The sequence below is a fragment of the Anopheles arabiensis genome, chromosome 3, assembly GCF_016920715.1.
Source record: "Anopheles arabiensis isolate DONGOLA chromosome 3, AaraD3, whole genome shotgun sequence".
Taxonomy (NCBI): Eukaryota; Metazoa; Arthropoda; class Insecta; order Diptera; family Culicidae; genus Anopheles; species Anopheles arabiensis.
The window spans coordinates 52513330-52533250 of record NC_053518.1 but is presented as its reverse complement, the minus strand read 5'-3'; the positions used below and the strand labels follow the sequence as shown (position 1 = coordinate 52533250).

At 41.5% G+C, this 19921-nt stretch overlaps 2 protein-coding genes across 5 annotated transcripts in view; one reads left to right on the top strand and one right to left on the bottom strand.

Annotated features, from left to right (window-relative positions):
- The window catches only part of LOC120900094 (WD repeat and FYVE domain-containing protein 3-like), a 323997-nt gene that overhangs the window by 282025 nt on the left and 22051 nt on the right, over positions 1-19921 (bottom strand). For all 4 annotated transcript variants that reach the window (XM_040306684.1, XM_040306681.1, XM_040306683.1 and 1 more), the window contains exon 4: positions 8747-8881. The gene's annotated coding sequence lies outside the window, so the exon portion shown is untranslated. The remainder of the gene's footprint in view (positions 1-8746; positions 8882-19921) is intronic.
- On the top strand, positions 15891-16926 carry LOC120900095. The gene is made up of 2 exons (XM_040306686.1): positions 15891-16580; positions 16658-16926. The coding sequence occupies exons 1-2, from the start codon at positions 15891-15893 to the stop codon at positions 16661-16663; spliced, it is 696 nt and encodes a 231-aa protein (XP_040162620.1). The 3' UTR covers positions 16664-16926.

Here is a 19921-nt window from a genome sequence, read left to right as displayed (position 1 = left end):
AGAACTTTGCTACATTTGTTCTATTCACATAGTTTGCTATCTTCGAATATTTTGCCATCTTCTGTTTTAAAAACGCATCACGCTTGAACGCCTTTTGGTTGTAGGGCAAATTGACGCTGTCGTACGGCCACAAAGGTCTCATTTCGTATCGCTGTCCGTTCGTTTCCCGCTCCAATATCGCCAACGCTCTTTCGTCGTCCCTAGGCCGCAACGGCCGCACTGCTTTATCCGACGCGTGAAACAAGAGAGAGCGTGAAACGGGTGGCCCGAGAAGGACCGGTTTGAAGGACTCGGCTTTGCACTCGCAACCGAGCAAGGCCCATATACAACCCATCCAAGGCGGGTTTTCGAAGCGACCGGTTCGTTGCAGCTTGCATCCACGGTCTTCAGGGTTCGCGTTATGTTGCAGTTGTCTATTCCTATGAGGATGCGGGGCATGGCGTAAGCGTAGGATTCGAACTGGAGACCTCTCAGATGAGTATAGCGTGCAGTCAGTTGTGCTACGTTTACAGATTGTTCCGGAAGGGCAAGCTCTTTGACCGTGTGTACTTCTGATAATTTGTATATCGCATGCGACATGTTTCTACCCGATATGCGCACCGATAGCCTTACGGAATCTTGTTCTGCTCTTGTCACGTCTCCCGTCCATTGTAGACACAACGGGTACGGTGTCCCTGTAACTCCAAGCTCCTGTGCTAGTCCGTGCTCCATAAACGTGGAAGTAGAGCCGTCATCTAAAAAGACGAACGTATCTACTCGCCCCCTGGGCCCGTGCAGCGTAACGGGTACGTATTTTAAAAGCGAAGAGTCTTTCGGCCCTAAATGGGTAAGAACATTAGCGACACCAGTGTACTCGACCTTACCTGAGCCATTTAGATGATCGCGCTGGTGAGGGCTGGCTGGTGTCTTGTCATTCACGTGGAGCAGCTCATGGTGTTGTCTGTTGCATCCGTTCACCGCGCACGGTGCTCTTACGCTGCATCCACCTCTATGGTATTCGAGGCATTTCCGGCATATCCTGCGTTCACTTACAAACGATCTCCTGGCGGCAACCGTTGTCCTTTGGAACTGCTCACACTGCACCAGAGTGGGACAATCCCTGCCGCACAAGGGGCAGACAGTCAGCAATTCTGGTGTATTTTTCGATGAAGATGGATCACCAAGATTCTCATCTTGCAATACCGTTGCGTTGCAGTAGGCTAGATGAACCCGCCCAGTACCGATCGGTGGCCGTCGATCGAGTTGCGCTGGCGGGGCACGATGGGGTTGAAACCGTTGAGGCCGAGTGCGGCTGTGATGAGTTGGCGGTTCTGGTTGTTGATGAGTTGAGTCGCTATTGTCCATCACGGACATCACGTCGACAACACTACAGAGATCTTCTGCTAAGTCACCAACCCATTTTCCAAACTCCAACAGCGTCACTTCCGAAAGTTTACTCCTCGTTCTCGCCCAGTCGATGCATAGGACGGGGGGTAGTTTCCTGACTAACTCCTTGAGTAACGCCACGTCGTACATGTACCCTCGTAACCCAGAGACCGTCATCGCTCCTACCAACCGCTTCACCGCATATCCAAACTCTACGACCGTTGACAACCTTTCAATCTTCGGTGGTGCCATCTTTCTGATCTTCTCGGTCATGGACTCCACAATCAGATCTGGTCTGCCGAAACGCGCCTTTAGGGTCGCCATTACCTCATTCAACCCGTCCTGGAAGGACAAAAGGTGGCCTACCGCTTCGAACGCCGCTCCTCTCAACGCATATTGTAGACGGCCGATGTTTTCGTCATCGGTGTAACCACATGCAGTGTTAGTGCGGTTATACGTGGCTATGAAAAGCGACCACGCTTCTGATTCCCCGGAAAAGACCGGAAGATCCCGGGGCACCGGTTGACGAGCAGCTATCTGGCTCTGACTCAGTGTGCTAGTGTTGAAATGTGGTTGCACATATTCGTGTTGTGGTAGTATCGTGTGAGCTGAATGTGTATGCGAAGTGTACGTCGGGTGTGTCTGTGTAGTGTGCGCTGAGTGAGAATGTGTCGCGTGAGGAAGAGTTTGTGTTGCGTGAGGATGCATCCTTTGTGACGGTAGTGTTGCGTAGGTCTGATGCATCGTGTGCGACGGTACTGCAGCATAGGACGATGTAATCGCGGGGTTCGGTTGTGTGTGTTGTGCCGGGACTGCAATGGCGCGATGACCGAGGTCGTTCCTCCCTGGAGCTTGGCCTTGCGATGTTGCGTTTTCCGCTTGGTAGGTACGACGCAAGGATTCTTCGAAACCTTTCACCCGCTCCGCAAACTCCGGGTAATGTGTCCCCCCAGTGCCGCCGTGGTTGGGATGCTCAGCGATGGCCGCCGAGCCATTTTCGTCCTCTGCATCCCGTAGCATCTGCATCTCGTGCTCAATCTCCTGCAATCGTCGTCTTCGCGATTCCCGAATGTCATCGCGGCCCTGGTTCGCACTGTGGTTTAATGCGTGGAACGGTGAACTTATCCCCTTACTCTGCCCCGCTTTGCGAAGTAGCGGAATTTGGGGCAAGTGTGCCATACGGGGCAAGAGTGCCACCAAGCATTTTTCCATAAAAACTTTAGTTTAATGATCAATTGTGTATACAGTTGGTTGCTTTCTAATGACTAAGTATTCTGAGCCTAATTTCATATAGACCAAACGATATTTCCCATTGTTTTGAACTTATTTATATTTAGTTTCAAAATAGAGTAGAATATTATAATTTTTTAATCCAACCAAATAAGCTCTCAAAAATCATGCGAACAATCAACCGAGAAAATATTTACACCACCGTATAGCTGAGAAAACGTGTAATTTTTTGAGAGGTTAGTTGAAAAAAACTTTTTTTTTGTCACTGAAAAATTCAATTTCAAAAAAGTTACAACTTTTGGGGCAAGTGTGCCATCTCTGTTTGGGGCAAGTGTGCTACCATCTTTCATAGGCGCGAGCTGTCAAAAATGTAAACATTGTTGTAGCGTGCTGCGGAATGGTGCGCTATTGTGAGCGGATTCCACGCCAGAAAAACAGAACAGTAACAAACCATATTGTGGTATAATTGGTGGTCAAAAAGGGTTCATTGGTGACTAAATGCATGTAGGAATACATACACTAGTGGTACAAACGTGATAATTTCCAATTATCTAAGAAATACGGTTATTTTAACCAGGTGGCCGTCTTGCCCCATACGAGTGGCACTCTTGCCTCATAGCCCAAAAAAGAATGTCTTTTTGGATCCTTTTTAAAACACTTCAAAAACTGTTTTGTTTGCACTTTTTTCAAGCGTAGCTCATTTATAAGTGAGGAAATAGATGTAAAATGGTTATAAGATTTAAATCGGCTCTTGAAAATCATGTTTTAATGAGTTATAACTTGAAATGCTTAAGGTGGCACACTTGCCCCAAGTTCCGCTACCGCAACGTTCGTTGCGGTGGCATCGCTCCTCAGGGTGCTTCCTTCCGTCGTTACAGTGCTCGATGTTCCCGGGGAGGATGGATCGTACCTGGGCCCGTCAGAGACGTTTCCGCTTCCCTGCGGCGTTTCCGGACTCGCTGGTAGGTTTTGCTCCACCCGAAGCGTACGACGCATTTTACGTTGGTTAATTTTCCCGTTCCACTATATATCACTTGCGCGCGCGACTTACTGTGCTTTCTGCTCTGCGAAACGAGTTTTCGATCAACTTTATTGGCTTTTTCGCGCGAATGCTAATTTTTTGAAATGTTGAAAAACGCGGTGGATTTTTTAGTGATGTTGGGAGCCACCCTGTACAAGTCTTAACAGAGTTCGTCATGCGCCCGATGTTAGGCGACCGTATGCGTGAAAGCACGATCGACGCTCTTCGGGATAGAGAGATCGTTCTCTTCTCTCCCGACCGGCTAAGGCAAAGGACGTATCGTTTGGTCCGTGTGTAAAATATTACATTATATTAATAAAAGTTATTGTTGTAGATCGAAGATACAAAAAGTGAAAACACTTTATTTACTGGTATGAGGTTAAATCAAAAAATTAGTCCACATGTACCGATTGTCGAATTTCAACTAACTTGCTAGGAGCCGACCAATCCTCCTCCTTCTCTCCTAATTTACCGTTTTTATCCTCCCTCTCACTCTCTTCTCTAGCGTTGTGACCTGACAGACTGTTGGGCACTCACGAGTTTCCAACAGCCACAACAAGTTCAAGAGTATATTGACTTTAACATTCGGTATTGTAAGGTGAAGGGTTTCTTGCTGTATGACAACTCTGATACTAGTGCAACCAATTCGTCTATGTCAAATGCAACCTTTTGAGACAATTCCATTGTAATATAGTGATGAAACATCAGTATCTACTTGCGTCATTCAAGAGTGAGGCAACCGCATTGTTCGAGCACACGGATCTGACAGCGAACAACTTTGCCATCACAAGGGATATACTCAACAAGCGGTATGATTATAAGAAGGCGCTCACTCGAGAATGCTACCGAATGCAGAGTTTCCTTCCTACGATGAGGTCTGATCGAGTGGAAGAATTGGCGCAATTAGTGGGTGAGTTTACTCGCCTTGTAAAGGGCCTTATCAAATTGGGTGAGCCAGTTGACAAAAAGGACATTTTATTAACTCATCTTCTTTATTTGAACCTCGACGAATCGACCATCTTAACCTGGGAAGCCACCTGCCACGAGAAGGACGAATATTCTTAACTGATGGAGTTTCTAAACAATCGAATTAAGATGCTGAAGTCGTCACACCAGCTCTCACCTTCAGCATCGCATTCGGCAAAGCTATAAGGCCTGGAAGGGTGGCTGGGAACCATCTTCGAAAAAAACACCAGACTGGGACGGCATACCGTAGCATTGCCGGCGCAAGGCAATAAGGCTCTGTTAAATGTCAGAAAATATCGAGGAGCCAATATCGATTCCGATCACTACTTGGTTGGATTAGTGATACGTTGTAGAATTGCCCGCCCCCACGCCAATGGGGGCGGAGAAAACACGCAGCCTCGGCTCAACACGGATTCTCTAAGGGACATTGCTGTCCAATAGGAATTCAAAGCCGCTTTAGACGAGTCTCTACTACCAGAAAACAGTTATGAAACTACGAGCGAGAGGTGGAACGCTCTAAAAACAAAAATAATAAACTGTGCAAGAAATATACTCCCAAAACGTCGTGGCAACACCAAATCTGGCTGGTTCGACGATGAATGCAGACAAGTGACCGAATGTAAGAATACTGCATACCAAGCAATGCAGCAACGGCATAGGACGCGAAGAGAAACGAGTTCACCGCTCCAAGAAGCATGCTTTGGAAGAGCAAAACATGCGGGAACTCGAGCAAACCAGAGAGGCGTACGGACCGACACGAAAGGTTTACCAAGCGATAGCAGGTCACCGAAACAACGTTGTACCTAAGGTTACCTGCTGTCGCAACAAGGATGGAGATCTGGTCAGTAACCAGCCAGAGGTCCTCTCGCGGTGGGCTCAGTACTTTGATGAATTACTCAACGACCAGCTTAACGAACAGCTAGAAGCGCCACTAGCAGATAGTGTCATGCTACTGCCACCTAGCATAGAAAAAACACGAAAGGCTATCCGTCGGCTGAAAAATAACAAGGCACCCGGAACCGACGGAATTGCAGCTGAACTGGTCAAGAATGGAGGTGCACGACTAGAAAACGAGATTCATCAAATTGTTACTGAGGTGTGGGATAGCGAATCGATGCCTTGTGATTGGAATCTCGGCATCATCTACCCCATATACAAGAAGGGAGATAGGTTGGACTGCAACAACTACAGGGGTATTACGGTGTTGAATACCGCCTATAAAATATTCTCCCTGATCCTTCAGGATCGAATGTCCCGCACGTCGAAGAGATAGTCGGAAATTATCAAAGAGGATTCCGAAACGGAAAATCTACCACTGATCAGATCTTCACCATGCGGCAGATCTTGGAGAATATGGCTGAATACAGAAACGACACATACCATCTCTTCATAGACTTCAAAGCCGCATACGATAGCATAGCCAGGGTAAAACTGTACGTCGCTATGAGCTCTTTTGGAATCCCGGCCAAACTGATAAGGCTAGTTAGAATGACTATGACCAACGTAACATGGCAGGTTAGGGTGGATGGAAAACTCTCAGGACCTTTTGCTACCACCAAGGGTCTGCGCCAGGGGGACGGGCTTGCCTGTCTCCTATTCAACCTGGCACTAGAGAGGGCCATCCGCGACTCAAGGGTGGAGATTACGGGAACCATCTTCTATAAGTCAACCCAGATCCTGGCATACGCTGATGATATAGACATCATTGGTCTGCGGCTCTCCTATGTAGCAGAAGCCTACCAAGGGATCGAGCAGGCGGCAGAGAGCCTCGGATTGCAGATAAACGAGGCAAAGACCGAACTGATGGTGGCAACATCAGCGGGCCTACTAATAAATAATCAGAATTTACGTAGGCGTGATGTACAGATAGGGGAATGCACGTTTGAAGTCGTCCCACAATTCACCTATCTTGGGTCAAAGGTCAGCAACGACAATAGCATGGAAGCTGAGTTGCGCGCAAGCATGCTGGCTGCCAACCGGTCATTCTACAGCCTGAAAAAGCAGTTCACCTCAAAGAACCTGTCGCGACGGACGAAGCTGGGACTATATAGTACCTACATAGCACCAGTACTCACATACGCCTCTGAGACATGGACACTATCCAAATCCGACGAAGCCCTCTTAGCCGCGTTCGAGAGAAAGATGCTCAGAAGGATACTTGGCCCCGTATGTGTGGAAGGACAATGGAGGAGCCACTATAATGAAGAACTATACGAGATGTACGGTGACCCCACTGTCGTACAGCGTATCAAGCTCGCCAGGCTCCGGTGGGCTGGCCATGTTATACGCATGGAAACGGACGACCCAGCCCGTAAAGTCTTTTTAGGCCGTCTACAAGGAGGCGTGGTAGGCCCAAATTGAGGTGGCAAGATGGCGTGGAGGCGTCCGCCATTAAGGCCGGGATAGCGGACTGGCAGACGAAGGCGCCAGACCGTGAGCAGTTTCGGACACTCCTGAGGCAGGCGAAGACCGCAAAGCGGTTGTAGCGCCGGATAAGTAAATACAGGGTTTCTCAAGCCAGCTCAACATCGTAACACTATTTTTCGAACACGTTAAACGATTGTCAACATCGTACATACAATTCGAATCCGTAAACTCTTTTCGATTTGGTAACACTAGGTTTTGAACGCGTAAAATCCCAACTCGAATCTGGAAAATGTATGTTGGCTTGTCACCCATTATCACCCATTAACTTTTTATGACTTTTGCACACTATGCTGCTGACTCTTGATTGAAGAATCTTTACAATCAAAATTAGTAATTATAATTTAATAAAATGACTTTGAAACTTGCTTGGATGATATAAAAATTTAAGAAAAACAACAATACAACCAATCGCTTTGTTTAATATCATAAACCAGTTATTTTGTGTATTAATTGTAATAATATAATAATGTATGTGTAGAAGAAAAAAATGCATTCTCCTGGCCCTCAACGCTCGATCATTTAGACAGCAGCTGATCTAAACCAGTGGTCTCCATCCTGTGGTCGGCGGATCACTTGAGACAAACATGCTGAAATACAGGGTATTTCCAGTTACTTTCGAATGATTTTTTTCCCGCGTGCAAGAAGTTAGTCCATATCGCTCTAACAGATTGAAAATGAATAAGTAAGAAAATATGAAATTCGAAAAACTGCCTTAACTGGCCGTAATTCGAAGCAAGACGGTAGTTCAGTATTCATTGTATAAGTAAACACCAACGTAAAAGCAAAATATTGTTTTCATGTTATGCTCACGATGACGATTTTAAATCAAATCGTCCGTACTATGAAACACGAGCTGGAAACTGTAAAGTAGGAAAGAAAATATCGTTTAGAACCATCGTTCTTGTCAATAAAAGACAATCGTAACTAGCTTAGCGAAAACAATAATTTTCCGACATACAACTCGGAACTAAAAGTGCGAAACCTTTAACTTCTTTTGAGTATAAATAAAACCAACTCCCATCATGGCAGGTCAGATTTGTTCGGATTATGAGGATAGGACTAAGCCCATCCATCATCTATCGACATCTCAATCAAGGAGTTTACTTATGTCCTCCTACACAAGGTAAGCCCTCTAAACTTCAACGACCTAAAGGTTTTTATGATCGCCTTGACGATCAAGTGTCGAAAGTCCGCTTCGAAACAATATCCGCAGTACCGAAAATTTGAACATACCACAAAGCCTTTCTGATGTTACTGATTGTTTAGTCACTGATATCGATTAAATATTCGCGAAAAAAAATATTGAAATTGGGGCTTGTATTGATGCGCAGGGTGACAGGCCAGGGTAGCAGTGCTCATGTTCATCTCTCTTTCATAAAGTTTTAGACAGATGTGAACTATTTTGTCGAAACAAGTTTGATGATTTGGTATGCACTCACGGTTACCACGAAATATATATATATATATATATATATATATATATATATATATATATATATATATATATATATATATATATATATATATATATATATATATATATATATATATTGCTGATTATATATGAGTATATATATATATATATATATATATATATATATATATATATATATATATATATATATATATATATATATATATATATATATATATATATATATATATATATATATATATGTGTATATATTTATATAAACATATATACACATATATATGGACATATAAAAATCCACTTACCTGTAAATCATGCATCATTCGAATGATTGTTAGTTTTTCATTGGATTCTGCACAAAGTTCCAACAGATGTTCCAACAATGAACGAATCAGCTCGTTTGATTGATCAAGCCATATTGGAAAATCACACAGCAGATCCTGAAAAGATTATATTTATTTTACTATTTTCAAATAAACTGTATATTAAAATTTTAACCGTCGTGACTCCAACCGCGAATAAGCCGTATTGTGTACGTTGTTGGGAAATAACTGTCGACTTTAAAATTTCAATATGCCTCATAAATTGTCCACTTTTTCTAACTATGTCCTTGCTATTTTGATTTTTAAGCATTTAAAATATGAACAAACTAATGTTAAAAATAGCATGTTCATGGTGTTTACAGATTCGCATTTCTATAGACTTATTCTATTCTGAACTCGAGTCGTGAAAATGAACTCCATGGTGGGCTTTTCGATACAAATGAACATACAAAATTCATCAACCCGACGTAGAGACGACTCTATTACAAGTATAGAATACGCCTGATACTTTCGCTTACTCTGAATGATATTATGGATCGATGCAAAACAAATAAACAGTCCGATGGTAGGGTCGTCTGAGCTGAGGTTGACCGGTGAAGAGAGTGTGTGTATCATTCATAAAAAGAAAAATTACCCAGCATTGCAATGGTTGTGTATGGATGGTTGGTACGGTACAAATGCATGAGTGATGAATAGTCCACCATTATTTTTGCACTCCCATTTCCCAAGTTTGAATCTGGAAAAGCAATTTGTTGTAGCAATGATGGGTAATGAAATCAATGCGTGAAATGTGATTAAGGAGTGCAAGTTTGTCGCACGAACGCTCCAAAGCGTGGATCAGGGGGAACTGATAGGGAACTGATACGCTTGTTACACGTTCCCTACACAGAAAAACTTTTTCCATACAAAACGGGCAAAATTTGGTTCCAATTCTATTCCCACCTTGTGAGGCAGAACAGAAGTTGAACAAGGTAACTTAGCTGAGAGTCATTCACTTTTGCTGAGTGCCCCTATGATTTTCAGTGAGAGCAAATGAAATAAGTAGAGCACATTCATATTGATGCAAATGCAGTGAAGCTGCATTGTGCGCGGTTAAGTTTAAGCGGTTCGGCAAAGTTGTGGTGGGAAAGCATTCAAGCGATGATTAAAACCTGGGAGAGTTTCAAGCAACAATTAGAGATCGGTTTTCCTGCGACGAAAAACGAATTGTTTTATCACAACTGGTTGGCTGGTAGAAAATGGAGTCGTCGTGAAGCGCCGATGGACTATGTGTATGAGATGCTGGCTGTTGGAAACATTTGTAAGGTTCCAACATCTGTCAGACCAGGCGATGTTTTGATCCGGTTCAAAACATATAAAAAGGGAGAAAAACCGCGAAATCGGCCCTTAACGACAAAGCGAGCAAGTGTACAAACGATTATAAGAGAGAGAATAAAAAACACTAATTTTTTGGCACTGCGTAGAAGTAGTCTAAAGAATTTAATTCTTTTTTACACGGGAAGCAAACGTTTTCCAACACTGGCTATGGGTAAAAAGGGGCAGTTTAGAGAAGAAACAGTTTAGAGAAGAAACGCCACAACAGTGTTGTAGCGCCGGATAAGTAAGTTAGAGAAGAAACAATTTTAATGTACATTCCGAGCGGATTGAACGAATTGCGGGAGCGTGTACAAGCGACTATTGGTAGAGTGTCAACCGTGCAAGAACTTTTGGCGGAATTACGATGGTTAGAAGGTGTAGAAGCGGCTGGGAGAAGTGGTATACAGATGATAGAACAGAAAGTTGTAATAAAGGACACGCGTAGGCGTACACCAATACAATTCGACAATACGAGGAGAGCGCTAAAATGTTACCAATGCGGCGGATCGGGACATGTAACGAGAGAGTGTGAAAGAGTTAAGTGCTATGCGTGTGGACGGGAAGGGCATTTGAAAAGAGATTGCCGTAGTGTGGTGAGACAAGCGACGGATAAGAAACTTACACATATGCGTGTAGTAGAGAAAGAGAGGGCGTGTTAAAAAATTGTTACAGTGGAGGATTAAACATTCGAAACACTTATTGACACGGGAGCCAAAGTTTCTACAATTCAAGAAAAATGGGTGAATAGTTTCGGGATCATAAAACTAAGCGATAAGACACTGAAAGGTTTCGGACAAGTCGAGGTAAAAGTAAAGGAAAAGGTACGTGCAAAGGTCAGCGTGGATAATGTGGTGTTGAGTTTAGAGTTGCTGATAGTACCGTCGTGGGCGCAAAATACTTAATTATATTAGAAGAAGATGTCCTCGAACAAGATGGATTAGTGATAGTAAAACGAAATAATCAATTGGTATTTAGTTTAGATAAAAACACAAATATTCATAATGAGGATGAAATATTAGAGCTTGATATTTTTACAATTGAAGGGACTGAACCAATTGAAGTTATCGAGAATATGATCAAGTCAGAAGATGATACAAAGGAAAATAAAAAATTGTTAGAATTGGTAAAAAAGTACAAAAAGAGTTTCGCACTGAATATGAAGGAAGTTGGATGTGCCCGAAATAATACGATGAGAATACAACTCATGGATAATGTAGCTGTATATGTGAAGCCACGTAAGATCGAGTTAGCGCGCGAAAAAGTTTTAAGTGAGTTGTTAGATACTGGAATCATAAAGGAATCAGAAGCACCATACAATAGCCCGACATTATTGGTGCCGAAGAAAAATGGACAGTTTAGAATGGCAGCCGATTATCGAATGCTGAATAGGAAAACAATAAAGGATAAAAATCATAGGCCAGGTATAGAGCAGTGCTTACAAAAATTAAATGGGGCTCAGATGTTTATAACTCTCGACTTGTTTAGTGGTTATTACCAAATTCCGATTCATGAGGATAGTCAAGATTTAACGACTTTTTCTACGTCAAGTGGTTCGCTATTACAAGTAATAAGAGAGGAAGGTTTTACGATAAACCTGGAGAAAAGCCATTTTTTCAAAGAAAATGTAGAAATTCTCAGTTTTGAAATGGGTAGAAATGGAGTGAGGCCAGGAGAAACGAAAACAAAAGCGGTGACAGATTTTCCAAATCCAATGACGGCACATGCAGTTCAACAATTTTTGGGACTGGCAGGTTTTTTCAGAAGATTTGTGAAAGATTTTAGTATTATAGCGGCACCTATGTTAAAACTGCTGAAAAAAGATTTCGAGTTAGAATGGAAGCAAGAGCAACAAGATGCGTTCGATGAAATTAAAAAACGATTAGAACAAAGGCCAATTTTGGTGTTATACGATTTAAATGCACCGACAAAATTACATACAGATGCATCAAGTGCAGCGATAGCTGGCATATTACTACAAAAGTCATCAGACAAATGGCATGCAGTCAGTTATTTCAACAGAAAGACAAATCCGACAGAAATGAAATATCATAGCTATGAACTGGAAATGCTGGCGGTTGTAGCTAGTGTCGAACGCAGAGGCGGATTTATCCATCTCTGGGCCCTAAGCGGGGGATAGAATTGGGGTAGAAAAGCCCCTGGTTTCCTTAAAAGTCCAGAAAATTATATTGCATTTTTTTGAATATCTCGTTGAGAATACCAAATATGTCATCCTGATTTCGTTAGGGATTAATTTTCTTCTGTCGTTTTTTATGGCAGTTAGTTAATTATTTTAATAGCATCTATCTTTTTCTTCATTGGCATAACAACCGTTGTTGGTCAAGGCCTGCCTGTACCCACTAGTGAAGTGGGCTTGGCTTTCAATGACTTTTTGTTCCCGTAGCAAGATAGTCAGTCCTACGTTTAGGGGCACAGTCTATTCGGGACATGAACCCATGACGGGCATGTAGTTACGTCGTACGAGTTAACGGCTTTACCCCCAGACCGGCCCAAATAGGATCTATAGTCTTCGTGTAATCAAGCTAACATATTTTGCATATTTTTAGGATGTACATCATCGTTGATTCCGGTAGTGCAAAAATCAAAACTATATTCAAATACTATACAGCAGATTTTCTCATCTGGCTTCAGTAAAGTTTTTTACTGAAACGGTTCAGTAATAGAATATTTTACTGGTACATAAATAAAAACTCAATTTAAAAGAAATATTTCGTCATTTTTTAATCGCTACCAACTACTGAAAAATCAGTAATATGAGAATGGCTTCACTGGGATTCCAGTAAACGAGCTGTCATTTTGGTGAGCACCGAACATTACTGAATGATTCAGTAAACATTATTTTTACTGAAAGGATTACTGAACTTTCAGTTAAAAAAATTTCAGTAAAATTTTGCTGAAGTTCAGTAAAAAAAGTTTTCTGTGTGGTTATACTAGTGTTACTAGTGTTTGGTGTAAAGAAGCATTTCATTCTCTGTAGTAGTTTTTCAATACAAGTGCGCATTAGGTCGTTTTTCTAAGCTAAGAGTCTTGTATATTGAAATAAATCAATGAACAATGAAATAATAAACTGTAGTTATTAAAACTCCAGATTTTCCGAATTTCAGTAGAGATCTAGGCATATCTAGATAAAGGCATATCTGGAAAACCTGACAAAAAGATCTGAATTTTACTCATTTATACTTTTGTATTGTTAGAGCAGAGTTTGCACTACATTTGTTTGCTCATTCATCTACATGAGCAGTGAAAGCCACTATACAAAGCTTGTGTGATTTCTTGTTTCACAGATACATAAAAAGTGCCTGAAATCCAAGCGTCCGACAATGATTATCCTGCACTTGCGTATTTGTAGTCTTTTCGTCCTTGCAATCGAGACCGTTTAGGAAGTTCTTAAAAAATATATATTAATCATCCCAGGAGCATCTTTATGACTTATTATCAGGAGAGGATTTATTGTTTTTAATATGAAAGAGTGCTAAAGTATGTAAAATTTGTTTTGGCCTTCAAAAATTATCTCCAAAGCTCATATCAACTTTTAATTGCTATAAACGTTATCAACACATTCTTCACTTGTAAGAATGAACTACTTTGAGAATGATTTAGTTTCCGTTCATTTGTGCAATAAAAACAAAAAATCAATCGCTTATAAAAGTGATTTAACATGTGGAGGTTTAGCTTGGGGCCCCCTTTAGGCCGGGCCCCCCCGCGGCCGCTCAGTCCTCTTATAGGAAAATCCGCCACTGGTCGAACGATTCAGACACTATCTGATAGGTAAAAGTTTTGTGTTGAAAACAGACTGTGCAGCGGAACGAGATGCATATAAGAAGAAAGAGATGAATTCACGAATAGCGAGATATTTTCTAAGATTGGCGCCCTTTCCGTTTTAAGTTCGTAGGCTGAAATTTCAGCCTGTCAGCTGTTAGCATTGTATAGCAGTTTTCGAGCAGCTATCTAAGTGAATATAATATACAGGTGGGCTTATCCCAAGATGTATGAATTTAGAAGGCTGTTTTTTCGCTTCTTCTTATGAACGAGGATTTTAAGAGTGTTTTTTGTATTCGTCAAGCTTCAAGAAAACTTGAACAAAAGTTTTCACCCACCCTGCCAAAAAATGATATTCAAATTTGGTTATAAAAAATGCTATGAGACCACCTGGACTACATACACTTTGATTCCAGATTCCACCACCTGATTTCTTTAATGCACCTTGGGATAAATGTAAACAACACCGTATTTTTGAGCAGGTAATCAAATCTAATTCTAGCTTTTAGGCTAAAATAATCTAGACTGAAAATTGCAGGCTAGTTTTTTTGTGTGGTTTTGTATGGAGTGTTTACATGATTTCAGCCTCCAACTGTCAAACTCCATACAAAAAACTGACTAGAATCGTGAAGGGCCTCATTATTGGAGTATGATTTTGAAATCGAGCATAGAAGTGGATCGCATATGCAACATGTTGATGCTTTAAGTAGATCACCAGTAGAGAGACCAAGAGAGGTAGATACTAGACATGGGTAAGAAGAGCGGGAATCATAAGGTTCGCTCGCTCCCATTAGTGAGCGAGCGCTCGCCGCTCTTCATTCCAGAAAAATATGATTCGCCCGCTCGCATAAAAAAATATAAAAAAGCTCGTTTGAAACTAGTTGCCCCGAGAAAAAAAATCAAAATCTATAATACTGTTGGGCTTATACGGAATGTAAATAGCCACATGTAAAAAAATCAAATATTTTTTTGTGGTTATAACTAAAACTCAAATTAACGTTTTTATTTAAAAAAAAAAACATCACAAACTACTGTCGTTTACCCACACTGCCTATTCAAAACAGACGTATAAAACATCGCAGAGCGCAAGCGCATCGTATGTGCAAAACACATAGAGAAAAACAGTCTGGCTTGCAAGCGCACTGCTTGTCCAAAATACGTAGCGAGAAGATCAGGGTAGCTCGCGAGCGGCCTGTATACTTAAAATCCATGCAGAAAAAACAGCCTAGCTCGCGAGCGCACTGCCTATCCAAAATCCATGCAGAAAAAAACAGCCTAGCTTGCGAGCGCACTGCCTATCCAAAATCCGTGCAGAAAAAACAGGGTAGCTCGCGAGCGCCCTGCCCATCCAAAATACGTAGCGAGAAGAACAGCCACGCAAACAATGAGACCCCAAATTTTGAGTGATTCAGGCCGAGGGGTATGAGGAAGCTTGAGGAAGCAAGGAGAAACGCGCTGCGATGAGAGTTCGCATTCTGTTTTACACGCGCGCTTCACTAACACCAATACAAATACCGTGCTTTGACGAGCCGTCTGTGAATGTGTGTGTGTCTTCTTTCAGCGAGCTCAACTTGGAGCTGCTCGTCACATCGTGTTGTCTCGCTTACACTACAGCATCGAACCATCGCTCCGTATGTCCCCCCTTCCTACGCGTACAAAACCACCAGTACAGCGCGACGCTTTGCCGGAGATGGTTGTGCGTGTTTTGTTCTAAGTCCCGCGCGCAGTGTTTGTGCGTTGATGCGCATTTCGTGCGCCGGTGTGTTTTGGTGAAGTGTGCAGTGAATAAACAGTGTGCACAGACGCACATGCAGTGCGTGGATAGACAGGTAAGAATTTACTGAAAAGAGTCAACGCAGATTGTCGACAAGTTTCCCGCAGCCTGGCTCGACCCGGTACTTTGCTGTATGACGTCATTCGTGAGTATGAAGGATTCTGAATGTGTTGTGAAAGTGTACTTTATGTTTCAATAAAGTGTTTACTGAAATAAAAAATGACCGTGTTTGTGTTTGTTGTTAGAATAAGTGCGCATACAGCTTACATTTTTCGCGTGAACGCCCTTGGTACTACGGGAAATGTGAGCAACGAGGCGATAACAACTTACGTCATCCGAGGACTATCGCGCGATCCTATGTACAACAATCTTGTGGCGAAAGAGTACAAAGACATTTACGATCTCATCGACCATGTGAAGCGGTGTGAGATGCATTACCAAATGCGTGAGCTTCCAGCTCCCATGCCTCGCATGCTACCAGCTAATCGCTTTACATCAACACCATCTGTGAATACAAAAACACAGCCAGCCAACAAGCGTGAAGAAGTTCGTTGCTATAATTGTTCCAGTTTCGGCCATTATTCCAACCAATGCCGAAAACCTCGCCAGCCAGTCCAATCATGCTTCCTGTGTGGTGATCCTGACCATAAAAGACAGGAATGTCCGCGAGTAAGCCACCGAATGCCTGCTGCAGTATTTGCGCCGTGCGATCAAGAGATTTTTACAAACCAACAACCAAATGAAAGCAACACATTGAGAGGATATTTGCAACCACAATCACCGCTTTACTCGATTAATGATGGTTCGCGTCGTAATCAGTCGGTAGCTGTTGCAGTTGAGGGCAACTATCGTGACGATAGTGGAATTCACCATGCTGAAGGAGGGGTTAGAATAGATCCAGTTCAGGAGGTAAGTGTCGCATTTGAGAATAACAATGAATTTAGCAAAGTGTATTTACGTGTTTGTTGTTTGTTTGATTCCGGCAGCCCTAAAAGTTTTCTCAGCGAGCAGCTTGTGCCAAACCATAAATTTAATCCTCGGCTGTCCGGATTCCGTGGCCTAGGTAATCAGCTACTCACATCATTGGGCCATGTAGAAGGCACTATTGGTTTTCGGAATACAAACGTTATTCATTCTTTTATTATACTGCCCAAACATCAAAGAGCTTGGCCAATGATTGTTGGAAGAGATTTATTGGAAAGAATGAATATTCATTTGAAATATATATGTTATCGTTACTCGCGTGAAAATTTGATGAGCTTATTGAATACAAATAAATGCACTATAGAAACACACGTGAAAGCGCGTCTTAATTCGTTGGGTATTCTTAAAATAAAGTCAAGGGAAGAGGCAGACATTTTTTTGCAATCCATTTGTATACCAAAAGAAAATCTACCTGTTAGCGAATTTGATAGTGTTATGAATAATCATAATTATTCCAAAAGCGAAACCATTTCTAAAACTTTTTCGGAGTTGTGTGCCATTGACCTTAGAACAGAATCAAATACATTGGATATAGGAAACAATTTAAGTGAAGATGATATTTGTCTCATAAATTCATGCATACAGAAAAATTACCTTGAGGTGCTAAATGAGCCCATTGAAAAATCGAAATATTCCATGAAAATTAGTGTCACAAACGAAACACCCATATTTTGTAAACCGAGGCGGTTGTCTTTTGCAGAACGCAATCAAGTTCGTGATGTAGTCAAAGATCTATAAGAAAAAGGGATTATTCGACCAAGCAATTCTCCATATGCATCTGCTATTGTGTTAGTGCGTAAAAAGAATGGTGAGGTGCGTATGTGCGTTGATTACCGTCCGTTAAATAAGATTACCATACGTGACAACTACCCCATACCCCTAATTGATACTTGTCTCGAGCATCTAAGTAGTAAACAGATTTTTACGCTTTTGGATCTGAAGAGCGGGTTTCATCAAATTAATATGCACGAAGAATCCATCAAATATACTGCATTCGTAACACCAGACGGGCATTACGAATACTTGAAAATGCCATTTGGCCTTAAAAACGCTCCTTCAAGCTTCCAGAGGTTTATTAATAACATTTTACGTGAATTTATTGAAGAGGAAAAGCTAGTTGTCTATCTCGATGACATCATTATAGCGTCAAAGAATTTCCAAGATCATTTGAAAATACTAGCTGCGGTTTTGACAACGCTTAGAAAAAACGGAATAGAGTTGAGACTAGATAAATGTAAATTTGCATGCAGCAGTTTGGATTACCTTGGCTATTTTGTAACTTCTAAAGGAATTCAACTAAGTGACCACCACCTTAAAGCTATACAAAATTATCCCGTTCCCAAAACCCCTAAAGAGGTTCAACGTTGTTTGGGTCTCTTCTCCTATTTCAGGCGATTTGTTCCGTCATTTTCGAGTGTTGCCAAACCTCTCAGCAACTTGCTTAAAGAAAACGTATCTTTTAAGTTTGATGACAATTGCTTGAAAGCGTTTAATGATTTAAAAACAAGATTAATGAATGCTCCTGTATTAGCTATTTATGACCCCCATCGGGAAACTGAATTGCACTGCGATGCCAGTACCGTTGGGTTTGGTTCGGTGCTACTTCAAAAGCAGAATGATGGCAAATTTCATCCAGTGGCATATTTTTCAAAAACTGCTTCTCCTAGTGAATCGAACCTCCACAGCTACGAGTTGGAAACTTTGTCAGTGATTTACGCTCTCAAACGTTTTCATTCGTACGTACATGGTATACCTCTGAAGATAGTGACCGATTGCAATTCGCTTGTGGAAACTTTAAAAAATCGAAATTGTTCCGCCAAAATTGCAAGGTGGTCTTTGTTCTTGGAGAACTACCAATATACCATGCAATATCGACCTGGAACGACTATGGGTCATGCCGATGCACTTAGTCGTATCCAAACAGTGGGAGTTGTTGATGATTTGGACATTGATACGCAGTTGCAAATTGCACAGTGCCGTGATCCTGACATCTCGAAACTTAAATCTGATCTGGAAAATAAGCCAACCGTAGGATACCTTTTAAAAGATGGTGTTGTCTATCGTGAATCTCCTCAGAAGAAATTGCAAATGATGGTTCCAAAAGAATTAATTAAAAGCATTATTCGTAATATTCACGAAAACATTGGCCATTTAGGAGTAGATAAATGCTGTTCTCAAATTACCAAACATTATTGGTTCCCTGGAATGAAAAATCATGTACAAAATTTTATTCAAAATTGTCTTAAATGCATTCTCTTCTCTGCCCCCTCCAGAGAAAATAAACGCAACTTGCACACTATACCAAAAAGTCCGGTACCTTTCGATACTCTTCACATCGACCATTTTGGTCCGTTATCATCTATAAGATCGAAAAAAAAGTATATTTTGGTGGTAATTGATTCTTTTACAAAGTTCACAAAATTGTACCCCACTAATTCAACCAATACTCGAGAAGTGTGTTTAGTTCTAAAGCAATACTTCAATTATTATAGTCGTCCCCGACGGATAGTGAGTGATCGTGCTACTTGTTTTTCTTCTCATGAGTTTAAAACGTTTCTAGAGGATAATAATATAATTCATATTCAAAACGCAGTTTGTTCTCCTCAAGCCAATGGCCAGGTTGAGAGGGTTGACAGGGTAATCCAACCTATGCTTAGTAAATTAACAGATCCCTTAGATCATGCAGATTGGTGTTCTAGATTGCCGGATGTCGAATATGCACTCAATAACACAGTACACTCATCAACAAACTACACACCTTCCATTTTACTATTCGGTGTTGAACAACGCGGAACCATAATTGATGAATTTACCGAATACTTAGATGACAAAAACGTACATGCTAGAGATCTTGAATCTTTTCGCGTTCATCTTGAATTTCGCAAAAAATTTATTCCCAAGTTTAAAGGCGCTTATATAATTGACAAACGACTTCCAAATGACCGTTACGTGATAAAAGATATCGATGGTTTCCAACACACACAAATTCCTTATGATGGTATTTTAGAGTCTGATAAACTTAGGCATTGGATTGCGGCAGATGTTGACCTTTTTCCCGAATCGTATGATGCGACACAAATTTATTTAAATGTAATGTAAATTGAGGGCAATTTTAGATGTCAGAATAGGCCGAGTTGTAAACCTTGCAGATGAGAAAATGTAAACCTTGAGCGTGATACGTGTAAATGCTACCTAACCACACCTCATGTCGCGTGTATATAGACCTGGTCGATGACAGCTGTCACCGGCAGACGATACGAAATAAA

Bases quoted from the DNA above. Each gene is read 5' to 3' on its own strand.
- LOC120900095 (XM_040306686.1), top strand. From the start codon at position 15,891: ATGACCGTGTTTGTGTTTGTTGTTAGAATAAGTGCGCATACAGCTTAC.